The following is a 14657-nucleotide window of genomic DNA, read 5'->3' as shown; positions in this document are numbered from 1 at the left end:
TATTTTAGGCTGTGTAATTCTGGATAGATAATTCAAACTGACAAAGGGATCTGTCATATTATGGGTGTCCTTCACTTTGATAATAGATAAATGTCCCTAAGAAGACATATGTAAATCATAATTTCCTAAAAATGAATTAATTACTCTGTAAGTGAACTGAGGAGCCTATCATGTTTAGGAGCCTTGTGTCAGTCTTTGTTCGGAATTCACTGACAAATAGGAATGTTGGATGGTTGGAGGTGGGGCTAGAGTTTTTTAATACATCCTTATTCTTTTTCCCAAATAGCTTTAGTTTCATATATATGCTAAAGAATAAGTGACACTTTTCTTTAAAGGGTTCACACATCATTTTAGTACATGTAAGGACCACATAGTCCACCTGTGCTTTTTTCCTAGTGCTTCAAAATGATGTATAACCTGTTGTGAACTGGTAGAGAAATGGCAGTGTGTTTTATGAAACACCAATGAAGGATATTATAAACGTTGTTTCTGTCATGGGTTAATAACTAGCTCTTGTCATGTGTCCAGCATTAGGTCTGTTAGAGATCAGTAATGAGTTCTTTTATTCACTTGACTGATTGAGAGTAATATAGAGAAACATTTCGCAATACTTAAAATAGTAAGGCACCATAAACAAGAATTCTTTATTACTTGTCAAGAGGTGAATAATGTATTTTATGTTTTTGCAAGTAATAGGGACTACCTAAACTTGTTAAGCATGGTGTGCTTTCTCAGATGGGTCATTTAGTTAGTTCATCAGGGGAGATGCTGTACCTTAATCTCCGAGATTTCAGGAGCCACTGAAAGAGAAGGATGTGTACACTTACTGCTTTTTGCTAAATTGGTTAACTTTGGGAAGACATTTTGTTAATGACTTTGAATTTTAAAAGCTTCTTTTATTCACTTCTAACTTGACCTTCCTTTTAGTAAGGAACAGTTTCCTTTTATTAAACAAGAGCCAGAATCATGACCATTAATCACAATAATTTCCATTTAGAAGTCTGGAGAGTGATTTTTTTTTTTTTATCAGAAATTTGAGGGATGTGAATTAAATATAGTACCATTCATTACAACAGCAAATTGGTCTGTGATTCTTAATTACTTTTTTAAAGTTATGGCTCTACCCCATTTTTAGGAGTTTATATTCCACAATAGCCCTATCCTCTCTGTCTGTGTTGTTGCAGTTGAAATTCCATTGAACAAAACAGTAGTGTTTTTTGTTTTATTTTGTTCCTTTGGAAATACAGTTTTGTTTCCTTCTTAATTATACTTTGAGAAAATGTTCAGCTTGCTTCAGTATAATGCCCTCCATAATCTTTTAACGTGCTTGTTAACAGATACGGAAACCAGTGAGGTCCAAACATTGTGGTGTGTGCAACCGCTGTATAGCAAAATTCGATCATCATTGCCCATGGGTGGGTAACTGTGTAGGTAAGTTTTATTAATAATTTTTAGGTATGTTGTTCATTTAAGTTATTCTAGGTAACTGATGTACTACGGTATTTAAATAGATGGTAGAAACTTCATTCCTACACCCTACTACAGCCCCATTCCTCCCAGTTATCTTCTGGTTGCAACTCAGTTGTGAGAAAGTAATAAAACCCATGTCTAGGAATGACTGATATTTCTCTATGAATTCTTTCTGGTGCCTACTCTTTCCTGTTTTCTTTATTGGGTAATAGTGTAATTGATAAGGAGGCAGATAGTATTATTTTTTAGTTAAACAGGGAGAAAGTGAGGCAATGAAAATATTTGGAAGGATGTCGTGTACAGAAGCAGAGAGGGATAACTGATGGAATTCTGTATTCCTTAGTTCTGAACCTCAGTGTTCAAGAATGGTGTAGTATGAGGAGGTAAACTAAGTGGTCTGAGAGATGGCCTTAAGGAATTTTATGAGGTGACAACAGGGAAACATTACAAAGATCGCATAACCAATGAGAAGAAGCCTTTAAAATGTTAGATTACAAATAAAGATAAAATAGAGTTATTTTAAACCTCACAAAGCAAAACAGTAGGTTAAAACTCAGAATTGAGATTCATGTGGTTCATTGGGACTCTTGAATGTCATTGCAGGGGCACCTGGGTGGCTTAGTCGGTTAAGCGTCCGACCTTCGCTTAGGTCATGATCTCACGGTTCGTGGGTTCGAGCCCCGCATCGGGTTCTGTGCTGACTGCCAGCTCAGAGCCTGGAGCCTGTTTCAGAGTCTGTCACTCCCTCTCTCTCTGACCCTCCTCTGCTCACGCTGTCTCTCTCTCTCTCCTAGGAAAAAAAAAACAAAAAAACAACAACATTGAATGTCATTGCAGTCATTACATCTTTGTGTGTAGTTACAAGCATTCTTAGTTTAAGACTTTTATAAAAACATTTACTTTCCTGAAGAACATTTAATCAAATAAGTAATGTATGAGATTATTGTCCAAATTGTATCACATCTTTCATGGCATTTTTCAACCCCCATCCCCAAAAGGTGTATTTCCATTGTTTTCTCATAGCTGAAAAAAGTTGCTTCTGTGTTGTTCTTTAGGTGCAGGCAACCATAGATACTTTATGGGCTACCTATTCTTCTTGCTTTTTATGATCTGCTGGATGATTTATGGTTGTATTTCTTGTGAGTACAATTAGCTTTTCTACCTTCTTAAGACAAATGTTTGTGTCCTTTTGCTTACCATATTAACAAAATAAGATGGTGATAAGCCTTTTAACTAAAAATTATGGTTTTGGGCACCTTAGTGCAGTGAAGTATAAGGATAGAATAGATTTACAACTATAAACATATTCAACATATAGCGTAACCAACAGAATTATCAGTTAATTACCCTTTAAAATGTGTGTCCTCTGAAAAACATGTTAACTTAATAGGCTTTGAAAAGCTTCTGGGTAAAATACACCAACATTATTCACATCACGTGCTTGCCTTACTCTAGTAGCTTACAGATTTTGTAACTGTGCCAGTTGCTCTTCCTTACCAAACAGTTGGAAAAGTATAGTTAACTTCACACAGAACTTGAAAAATTTTGAAAAGTAAGGTATAATTATTGCCTGTTAGAGAATAGTAAGAGTTACTCTTTTAAGAGTAAGTTGCCATTCACTTGATTATATGGGTATAGAGGAAATGATGGGGTTTTTGTTTGTTTTACATTGAGAACATGATTGGAAAAGGGTTTAAATGAAGATATTAGTTACCGTGCTTCAGGGCTTGGTGGTACTTAGCATAATATTTATTGTATCCTGGCTTAAAAATAGGACTTGGAAGGATGGTTTCTCAGACCTCCTCTTCCCACAGATAATAAGAATAATGTCAGGGCGCCTGGGTGGCTCAGTTGGTTAAGCGTCCGACTTCAGCTCAGGTCATGATCTCACAGTTCGTAGGTTTGAGCCCTGCGTCAGGCTCTGTGCTGACAGATAGCTCAGAGCCTGGAGCCTGCTTCTGATTCTGTATCTCTCTCTCTCTGACCCTCCCCTGCTCATGCTGTCTCTGTCTCTCAGAAATAAATAAAACATTAAAAAAAAAAGGGGGGGGGGGTAATGTCTGTTAATTGCCTTAATGAAAAAAGAGGCTACTTCCTCAAATAGAGATTAATAGAAATATTTGGTCAAAGATCTTGACCTAGTTTCTGGCCCAACACACCAGGGAGAGAATACGGCCTGTAGCAGCAGTAGTTTTTATGGCAGCATAAAAAGAGGAGACTTTTGTTTTGGAAAAAGCCCCTCTAACTGAGGTGATCTTGTGTTTATTTTATGCTTACCCCCCCCCCCGAAAATTTTCACTTTTATGCATATCATCTTATCTTTGTATAAAGATGTTAGCCATTATATGTAGGCAATGCCAATCAAATAAAAACTGTACTGTTTAAGTACAGCTTTTTTTTTAAGATTGCTGTTTTGTCCATTTCTGTCTGTGCTCTAATTTTTTTCACTAATGTATAAAGGGATTATTTAAGAGTATAAACAATTTGCATCGAAAGTTATTGGTTAAATCTAGACTTTTAGATTATGTTTTCTAAGTGGTGCCTGTTGCAGTTGTCTTCGCCAGGTGTTTGGATGATTGTTGAGTAAATGTGAAACTTTTGTTCTCATTTTAGACTGGGGACTCCACTGTGAGACCACTTACACCAAGGATGGATTTTGGACATATATTACTCAAATTGCTACATGTTCACCTTGGATGTTTTGGATGTTTCTGAACAGTATTTTTCATTTCATGTGGGTGGCTGTATTACTCATGTGTCAGATGTACCAGGTATGTGCGAGTACATGACTGATTCTTCAGTGCACTGACAACTCTGAAAACTCCCTTGTTAAAATACAATAATGCATTCTCTTTCTAACCAATCCTGTTTTTCAGGGATTAAAATATTCAATTTACCTTCCTCACTCTTCCTTTGCCCTTTCTTTACTTTTCCTTTCTTGGTCCCACTTTCCCTTCCCCTCTCCTTCTTATAGTATGGACTTTCTTCTTACATTATGAACTTTCAGTACTACTTGTGACAAAACTTATTTCATTGTCCCTGATTCTGTATCTATATTCTATATCTAGTTGGATATAGGTATGAGCTCAGATTAGTTTTGTGCTTATCCATAATGTTTTATTACCTATAAATAATATTTATTCAAGAGCCTTTTTTTAAATTAAGGATTTTTAAAGAAGCTCATGGAGAGGTGTTCTGTGTACATAGTGTTCATCTGTCCCCATGCCCAATGCCAAATAATATGTGTTTTAAACATTTTTCCTGTTTAACTGGCTACTTTTCACCAGAGTCAACGTGATATCCCATAAACTAGCTTGATGATCTCTTAATAGAAAAACAAAAACAAACTTCATCATTTTTTCTCCATACTGATCCCCTCAAGAATTAACTTATTTTACATTAAGCCTTATTTTACACCAGAGGGAGTTAATGGTCTGCTTTCTCTTATCTCTTAGATATCATGTTTAGGTATCACTACAAATGAAAGAATGAATGCCAGAAGATATAAGCACTTTAAAGTCACGACAACATCTATTGAAAGCCCATTCAAGTACGTACATGTTTATAAATTTAATATTTTCTTTTGGCATATAAAATTCCTTACTAACCAAACTTAGCAAATATCTAGTGAATACATCAAAGAGAAATATTTTCTTTAGGTATGTCAATAGGATATGAAACAGGGAATTTTTCTTTTGCTTAGCAAATTAAAATAGCTTAGAAATCCTACTGAATTCTAAGATTTCTGCCACACATAGCATTGGTTAGTTTACCATAACTTTAGAATTCATCGTTAACTGCATATGAATTTGTAATATTTTTTTCTTAATTGCACAATACAAACTCCATTGATCTAACATTGGTTTAAACATAAATCTTTATACGTTAACATACAGCTTTAACATTGCCGTAAGATTTTACAAATTTTCATTGATACAGGAATGTATCCAGAGAATTGAAATGTGATTTTTAAAATGTGATCAATTGAAATTTGTATTTAAGGAAATTTTCTAGACTCTAGGGCAGCTACTTTTCAGTGTGAATTATTTTATTTGTCCTTTGAAGAGAAAATTTTCCATACACATAGTTTTATTTTTTCTTTTTTAAATTGAGGTGTAATTTATATATAGCATTATATTAATTTGAAATGTACAACGTGATTTGATATTTGTGTATATTGCAAAATGACCACCACAAACATTTGTCACCATACATAATTACAGAATTTTTTTTCTTGTGATAAGAACTTTTTAAGATGTGTCTTGGCAACTTTCAAATATGCAACACAGTATTATTAACTGTAGCCACAGTGCTGTATATTATATCCCTGTGACATTAATTTTATAACTATAAGTTTGTACCTTTTGACTCCCTCACTTATTTTGCCCACACTGCACCTGCAGCCCTCTGACAATCACCAGTCTGTACTCTGTGAGCTTGGTTTTGTTTGTTTAGATTCCATATATAAATGAGATTATATGTTTTTGTCTTTATCTTTCTAAATAATTTCTCTTAGTATAAAGCCCTCAAAGTCCATTCATGTTGTCTCAAATGGCAAGATTTCCTTATTTTTTATGGCTGAATAATATTGCGTGTATGTGTGTATAGTGTGTACATTTTCTTTATCCATTCATCCATCATTGGGCACTTAGGTTGTTTCCATGTCATGGCTATTGTAAGTAATGCTGCAGTGAACTTAGAGGTACATATATCTTTTCGAATTAGTATGGATTTTTTTTTGTTAGTTTCTTGTTTTTTTTGTTTTTTTTGTTTTTTTTTTTTTTCAGATAAATACTCAGAATTGGAATTGCTAGATCATATGGTAGTTCTAGCTTCGGTTTTTTTGAGGACTCTGTTTTCCTAGTAGCTGCAACAGTTTAACCTTCCCACCAGTAGTGCACAAGAGTTCCCTTTTCTCCACATCCTCACCAGACTTGTTATTTCTTGTCTTTTTGGTAATAGCCATCCTAGCAGGTGTGATGTGCTATCTTGCTGTGATTTTGATTTGCATTTCTTTGAAGATTAGTGATATTGAACATCTTTTCATGTTATCTGTTGTCATCTGTATGTTTTTGGAAAAATGTCTATTCAGATCTTCTGCCCATTTTCTAATTGAATTTTTTTCTTTTGAGTTGTATGAGTTCTTTTTGCTCTTGAGTTGTAGGAGTTCTTCATATATTTTGGATATTAATCCCTTATCGGACATATGATCTGCACATATTCTTTCCCATTCAGTAGGTTGCCTTCTCGTTTAGTTGACGGTTTCCTTCGTTGTACAGAAGCTTTTTACTTTGATGTAGTCTCACTTTTTTTTTTTTTTTTTGCATTTGTTGCCTTTGCTTTTGGTGTTATATTAAAAAATTCATTGCCAAGATCCATGTCATGGAGCTTACCACATATGGCCTCTTCTAGCAGTTTTATGGTTTCAAATCTTGCATTTAAGCCTTTAATCCAGTTTGAATTAATTTTTGTGTGTGGCATAATATAGTGGACCTGTTTCATTCTTTTGCACGTAGCTGTCTAGTTTTCCCAACATCATTTATTGAAGAGACTATGCTGTACTTTTATGTGTATATGTGTGTTTATATATAATATATATGATATATGTATATTTAATTTTATTTAGTTTGATACTGAAAAGCAGTTTCCTAATTATATGAAATATTTAAAACTTTTGATTTTTACTCAAGCTACTTGGCCTACTACCTTCAATTTTTGTGATACCATTAATTATTGCATGCTTCTGGAAAGCATACAAACTGTTAAATAAAAGCAAAAATAAGGGAGTCAGTTGAGTAGTTTTGAGAATTCTCCCATAGGCAAAATTATTATGTAAAATGGAAAACTTTGACTGCTTTTCCAGAGGTGTTCTTCAAGTCCTAAAATTTCCTGAACTTACCCTTGATACTTCTTTTCTTAAATTGTTACTTTTAGGTACATTGCCAGATTCATGCTGTTCGTAATCATTTTGTCTTTTACACTCTCAATTTTGGATAGAGTTTGTCTCCTTGAATTAAGGAAAGGTTTTATAAAAAATTACATAGGACACAGGAATGAAAGAAATGCAGATTTGAATAACTTTAAAATATAATTGTGTGACTCATTAAGTTAACAAAAGAGAGAAGAAAAATTAGTGTTGGCAGAGCTATGAAGAAACATGAATGCATATACACTTTGTAGAGTTATAAACAAACGGGTTCTTTCTGCAAGTAACCTGAGTTTTTAAGTTTAGAAAAATATATATTTAACACCAAAATTATATTAAATTCCTATATCAAATTATTGTACTAATAGACTTTTTCTTTTTCTTTCTGTTGGGGGGATACTTTAGCCATGGATGTGTAAGGAATATTATAGACTTCTTTGAATTTCGATGCTGTGGCCTCTTTCGTCCTGTTATCGTGGACTGGACCAGGCAGTATACAATAGAATATGACCAAATATCAGGATCTGGGTACCAGCTCGTGTAGCAGCATCTTTATCCTATGAAGCATATTGCTGAGTGGTGCCTGAAAATTGTGTCTGTCCGTGTCTCTCTCACACTCGAATCCACATTTTTTGAACAATAGCATGCTATATGTAGGGCTAACAGTGAATTTTACAGTCTTTTTTTCAACACTTTATTAACAAAGGTAAACATGGACAGAACACACTGCCACTTCTGGGAAGAATAAAGATCATAAAAAGGATTTTAACGGTTCTTAATGTGGGAACTCACAACATACTCAACTTTTTGGTTTTGTTCTCATAACATTTTTCACAAAGAAAGAGTGAACTTATTCTGTTGATAGACATGGTATACTGATCAGAAATGTTCAATTCTAGCTAAAGGTAAATTTATGGCATACGGCTAAATTTTATGATGCAATCTACTCTGACTATTGCATTTAATCCCAAGAGAGTGGTCTTAAATTGATTCAGACTAGTATGATGTACATTTTAGAATGTACATGTAAGTACTGTGATCAAAATCATGTGGTTTTATTAGGGATCTACTATAATGTGTCTTCAAGGGCACGAGAAAATAATGTTCACAAAGATATGTGCTAACACTATTTTATTGCCATCAACTGTTGCAATGCTGATATATTTCTAGTTCAGTGAAATAATTTGTAGTAACCTTGCTCTGAGGTTTTATGGTCTGATAATAAAGCACTTGCATGAGTATAGTAAGTCATGTTATTTTGTTCAAACTTTAAAAGCCCTACTAAGTGCATGATACACCTCATAGAATGTATACTAGCACATACTATCCAGTAATGCATAAATTAGAATTTAATTTGATGTGCAAACAGTCCAATTTTTAGAGTTGAGGTAATTTCAAGGCAGAACAAATAAGTTCATGCGAAATTCTCAGTACTAGAGATAAATGGATATACTTCTAGAATTCTGGGCTGCAAAATAAATTGTAGACAAAATAATGGAGTTTAACTAAAAATGGAGCATGATCTCTGTACATATAGCACATGTGAATAAAAGAAAAGCTAATGGTATATTCTGGTTTTTAAAAAATGACCTATCAGAAAGAATTTAATCCTCAACATTATTTCAATTTCCCCAATATTGACTGTTTTGAAGTTTGTTAATGCTGTCTGAAACCATTTCAGAAATTTTATTGTTAAATGTGATGCACTGATCAATTTTTGTTGCAGCATTTCCATACTCTCACAGTGAACTATTAGTCACTGCTTCCATAAATATTGTTTACAGAGTGAGACTTGGTTTTGTCCTCTTAAGTGCTGTAGCAAACTGTGGTTCGAGCAACCTGTGGGAAACCTGTGAGAGGGAATGGGCGTGGGGGAGGGTGGGAAAAGGACGGTCAGACTGATGACAGATCCTAGACCAGTGTAAAGATTGTGTATCTGTATATAAATAATTTATCAAATAGTTTTCTCTTTGTGTCTGTATGTGTTAGTGTATTCAAAGCTGCTCATTTCATTTTATCCAACCAAAAAGAAAAGGGAGATAACTAATGAGCTTCTAGTGATGTTCAATATTGCTGTTAATAGGCATTATACCCTGCAAGTTCCACTGCATGTCTGATGCTTGGTAAAATTCGTATTCTCTGTAAAATGCAGATTCCAGGTATTAAAGCAATCTAGTGGTATACCCGCCCCTTGCCTTAGTAAGAGGAGCAGTGAAAATGTATATAGTTGATGTTCAGTATTTCCAAGTACCATTTTTATATAGTAGTTTCTTTGACCATAAGTCACACATCAGAAAGATTACCTTTAGTGTATTTGAGTGTTTTAATATTAGAAAATTGGCATACGTACTTTATTTTTGAAAAGGGAAAAGATGGGTGTGGGGTGGCAATAGCATTGTGCCATTTTGTCATAGAATGTAAAAAATTGGTTAACTTTACAAATGCCTCTGCTAGTTTTGACTACTAATTGGGGGGAATTTTAGATAATTTTTAAATTCAAAGTTATTTATAAAACGCTAGAATTTGTTTTAATTTTTTGTATTTTGAGCCACTTCACATGAAGACTCAGTTGCAATTTTTATTGAATACATTTTTTATTAACAGTTGAATACAATGGTGGTATTCTCAAGAGTTTGGATAAGAGTGTTGTTACCATGTTCTTCCTTTGTGGTACAATATCCTTTTCAGTGCAAAAGAGATGTCTTTCAGTTCAATAGAAAAAGTACTCTAGATACATAAGTACGTGGAAAATATTAGCAATGTTAATGCTTTCGTACTAACCATCTCACAGTGCCGGTGAGATCTAGAACTTAAGAGATGGTCAGGTGGTCACATGGTTAGGAGCCAGCTAGGCAGCAGTGTACCGTACCGTCCGTTTACTTAGTTTATAAGTCATGTGTGCGGAACCAGCTTAACCCAGTTCAAAAGTTGTGTATGAAGGTGACCCTTTGGGGGATAGTTCATATCAGCTTAATTGGATACTTTTAGCAAATAGGAACTTACTTCTCAGCCCGGAACATGAATTACTTCTTTGGAGTTTTTTTCCTTCACATTTTTGTTCCCAGGAGTTGATTTGAAATATTAATAGACGTAAAACAGTATCATTATACTTAAGCTATGGATATTTTATTTTATATTTTCTTTATTTATAACTGTGCCAAGTATTATTTTGCTACTTACCGTGTTACTCTGTGGAAAGAAAAACCTGTAAAGTGTTTAATAAATTAGCTCTCCTTACATAAATTAAATCTGTTAAAATTTTGTAAAATATTAATCAGAATAAATATTGACTCTTAAGTGTGTGCTTGTTTGTTATTTCGTTCAGTTCCCTTCAAGAAATTGATGAGACACTGGTCGTGGTCCCTATTATATTGAAAAGATTATTCTGTATATTTATATCTGGAACAGCTGGGATTCAAGTGGGAGGACTAGAAATTAGCAAAAGTAAAAGGTGGTGGTAGTATTTTAAAAAACTCTAATTCTGTGTCTATGTATATGTATGTAATTAATACTTTTAAAATAAAAGGAGGAAATTTTTCTTTATGAATTTTGGATTCCATAGAGTAATTAGGATCCTCAAGGACTGTATGAATCTCCAAGTTTTAAATCTAAGTATTATCTAGAGATACTGTGGTAAAATTTTGGAAAAGGAAACCTACCGAACATTGATCTCCATTATTTGAAAAGCTATGCATGCTAACTTCTTTTTTGGGGAATTTAAAAATCAGAAATTATAAAGGAACCCTTTCCTGCATGTTCACATGATTGTTTATGGTTTGAGTACCCAGTGGTATTAAATATTTTCAGATTGGACTAATTAATACTCATTTCATAACTATTTTATGATATTTAAAGTAATGCCTCCAGAGCTGTGTAGACATCAAGGAACAATATTTTGAACAAGTATAAAAATGAAGCAATTTCTACAAGCCATCAGTTTTCTTTCCGGGTGTATTTCTCCTCTTCCTTGTTGACTTATATGAATCCGCCAGCCCTTCCTGAGATTGGTAGATTGTACTTATTGTAAGGATACCATATTCTGAGAGTTTATAGAGATAACTGGAATCAAGTGGTACATATCAGGACAAGAAATCTTAGCTTCTTGTCGAAAAGGAAACCTTCAGTTTCATAAAGTTGTTGGTATAAAAGTTACTTATTAAATATCTTTATGTGAATTTACAAAATGGAAAGTCTGTAATTCCAAGTGAGATATTCAGAATATTCCTTCATCTGGGTCAGTTAGGTCACAAATTCCAGGAATCCAGATGTGCCTTTTAGAAAACTTTTTGCTTTTGGAGTATGAATTTTTTGCTTAAATAAATTTTAAAAAAATTTTTTTAATGTTTTAATTTCTGAGAGATAGAGAGAGACAGCGTGAGCAGGGACGGGTCAGAGAGAGGGAGACACAGAATCCAAAGCAGACTCCAGGCTCTGAGCTAGCTGTCAGCACAGAGTCCGACGCAGGGCTTGAACCCATGAACTGTGAGATCATGACCTTAGCCGAAGTTGGACGCTTAACTGAGCCTCCCAGATGCCCCTTTCTTAGATAAATTTTACTAGATCATCTATCGTCAGACATTTACTTGGATTGAAAAATACATTTTAATAGCAGTGTTTCTAGTACTCCAAAAGAGGTACTGTTTCCATTCAAATCCGCAGAAAACCTCATTGCTGCTGGCTTGGATCAAAATTTTCAGTCATTATATCTTCAAATATTTTTCCATTCCCCTCCGCCACCTTCAGGAAACACTAGGTACACATTGATTAGGCTTACCGATCGGTTCATTTTTCATTTTTTTTATTTTTGAGAGCACAGGGAAGGGCCAAAGGGGAGGGAGAGAGAATCTTAAACAGGCTCCGTGCCCAGTGTGCAGGCCGATGCTGAGATCATGACCTGACATCATGTCTGAGTGGAAATCAAGAGTTGGACACTTAATTGAATGAGCCACCCTGGTGCCCCTGATCAGTTCATTTTTTAAATTCTCTTTTTCCTCTATTTAGTTTGGATTGTCTTTACATTTTTAAGTTCACTTAAATCTCTTCAGTCTTGTTTAGTATATTGTCAATACCATTCAGGGGAGTTTTCATCTCTGACATAGTTTTCACCTACAGTATTTGATATAGACCATTTTTTACATCCTCTTGTCTCTACTTTTTTGAAGATATGGATGGGGTACACTTATAATTAACTTTTTTTTAAGTGAGGGTGAGTGAGCAGGAGAGGAACAAAGAGAGAGGGAGAGAGAGAAAATCCCAAGCAGGAGCCCAACATAGGCTTGAGCTCACAAACCATGAGATCATGACCTGCGCCAAAGAGTCACACGCTCCACCAACTGAGCCACCCAGGTGCCCCATAATTAACTTTTAATATCCCTACCTGCTGATTTTCACATCTATGTCAGGTTGGGTTGGTTTTGATTTTTCTTCATTGTTACAGGTTTTATTTTCCTGCTTCTTGGAATGACTAGTAATTTTTTTTCTTTTCAAATTTTTATTTAAGATGACTAATAATTTTTGAATTGGTGCCAGACACTATGAGTGCTGGATATTTTTGTATTCCTACAAAAATTTCAGAGCTTTGTTCTGGGATGCAGTTATTTGGAAGCTTCAGTCCTTTCGGGTTTTGTTGGCAGGATCAGAGCAATGTTCAGTTTAATTATTCCCCATTATTGACATGAACAAGAGCAATGTACTCCATCCAAAGCCCCACAAATCGTGTTTCCCCGTCACCGGTGGCAACGGAACTATTCCCAGCTTCCTGTGAGCACCAGACTTTGTTCTAAGTCTTTCCGTTGTTTTTCCTCTGGTCTTGGATAGTTACCTGGGAGGTGCTATCAGTACATGGCTGAGGACTCGCAAAGTGGGGGTTAGGGTGTCATCTTCATGTCTGTGGAGTTCCTTTTCTGTACAACTCTCTCAGGTCCCTTGAACTCTAGCTGCCCTGGCCCCTTTGGACTCCACTCAGTCTCAACTTGGGGTGCCTCCCAACCCCAGCTGTGTTTTCCCTCCTTGCACTACAGCTATAGCTTGGAAACTCTCAAAAGTAGTGAGACTGCTAATCCTAAAACCGATCTCATTTCCCTGTTATTGTTCTTTGTAACCTGTTGTCCAGGGCCTGAAAACTTTTTTTTTCCCCCAGGTAATTTGTAGTTTTGGTGTTGCAAGTGAGAGGGCAAATCTGGCCTGTTATTTTCACTTTGCTTTTTTTTTTTTTCTTTCTTCTTCACTTTGCTTTAAGTGAAAGTCTGAGTTAATACATTTTTTAAAATTTTGTTTTAACTTCTGATACAGAAAATATTGGTAGACATAATGGGTCATAAACAAGAGTTCTTCGGGGTCCTCAATAATTTAAGATTGTAAAGGCGTCCTGAGATTAAAAAAAAAAAAAGTTTGAGAACCAGTGGGCTAGACCCCCAGCGCTTTAGATGTTAGTGGTTACATGTGCAACGAAAGGCTCTTGAGTTGGGGCGCCTAGGTGGCTCAGTCGGTTAAGTGTCTGATTGGCTCAGGTCATGATCTCCTGCTTCGTAAGTTCGAGCCCCGCATCCAGCTCTGTGCGGATAGCTCAGAGCCTGGAGCCTGCTTCAGATTCTGTGTCTCCCCCTCTCTCTGTCCCTCCCCTGCTCATGCTCTGTCTCTCTCAATGATAAATAAACATTAAAAAAATAAGAATAAATTTAAAAAATAAAGGTTCTCGAGCTAAAACAGATTTCTCAACCACATACTCTTAAGGTCTTCATTATGCTAGTGTGTCCTGTGAATCTACAGCTGTGTGTGTGTTGATACAGATTGACAGGAGCAACACATGTTAAACTTAACTGATCCTGAAGACTTTTTGGAACTAGAGTTCCCAGCCCTTCTTAAATACACCAAACCACCACAAGGGACTGAAAACATCCCAATTGGGTCACTTTAAAAATAAAAGTATTTATTTACCATTACAGCATTGGATTGCTTTTGGGCTACCCTGTTGACTTATGTCCAAATGATGAAAGTGATTCCTCCCAGAATAACCGAAGCAAAGCCAAATTTCCTTTTCCACTCCTAGAACCACTGGTAGCTAATTTTACATTTTTGGAGTAGCTGTTTGTTATCATTCCCAATTTAAGAATAATTTCGAGTAGGTGTCTCGCTTTTTTATTGGGTAGAAACCTCAAATTACTAGGCACCTGGCAACTTTGTTTTGAGTAATTTCCTTTCAGATATCTACTAGTATCTCCAGTACAATTTGGGAAACTTAGTAGGTATGGGAAATGTTGGT

At 35.2% G+C, this 14657-nt stretch overlaps 1 protein-coding gene across 1 annotated transcript in view; it reads left to right on the top strand.

Annotated features, from left to right (window-relative positions):
* ZDHHC17 (zDHHC palmitoyltransferase 17) overlaps window positions 1-10693 on the top strand; it is an 85385-nt gene extending 74692 nt beyond the window's left edge. The window contains exons 14-18 of the mRNA XM_077770211.1: window positions 1338-1431; window positions 2526-2609; window positions 4084-4241; window positions 4926-5020; window positions 7802-10693. Of these exons, the coding sequence (XP_077626337.1) occupies window positions 1338-1431; window positions 2526-2609; window positions 4084-4241; window positions 4926-5020; window positions 7802-7940 (570 nt within the window). The 3' untranslated portion in view covers window positions 7941-10693. The remainder of the gene's footprint in view (window positions 1-1337; window positions 1432-2525; window positions 2610-4083; window positions 4242-4925; window positions 5021-7801) is intronic.
* Window positions 10694-14657: the final 3964 nt, after the last annotated feature.

This window comes from Crocuta crocuta, unplaced genomic scaffold (genome assembly GCF_008692635.1).
Source record: "Crocuta crocuta isolate KB4526 unplaced genomic scaffold, BGI_CrCroc_1.0 scaffold317, whole genome shotgun sequence".
NCBI lineage: Eukaryota > Metazoa > Chordata > Mammalia > Carnivora > Hyaenidae > Crocuta > Crocuta crocuta.
Note: the sequence above shows the minus strand (reverse complement) of the source record. Positions and strands in the feature narration are given on the sequence as shown.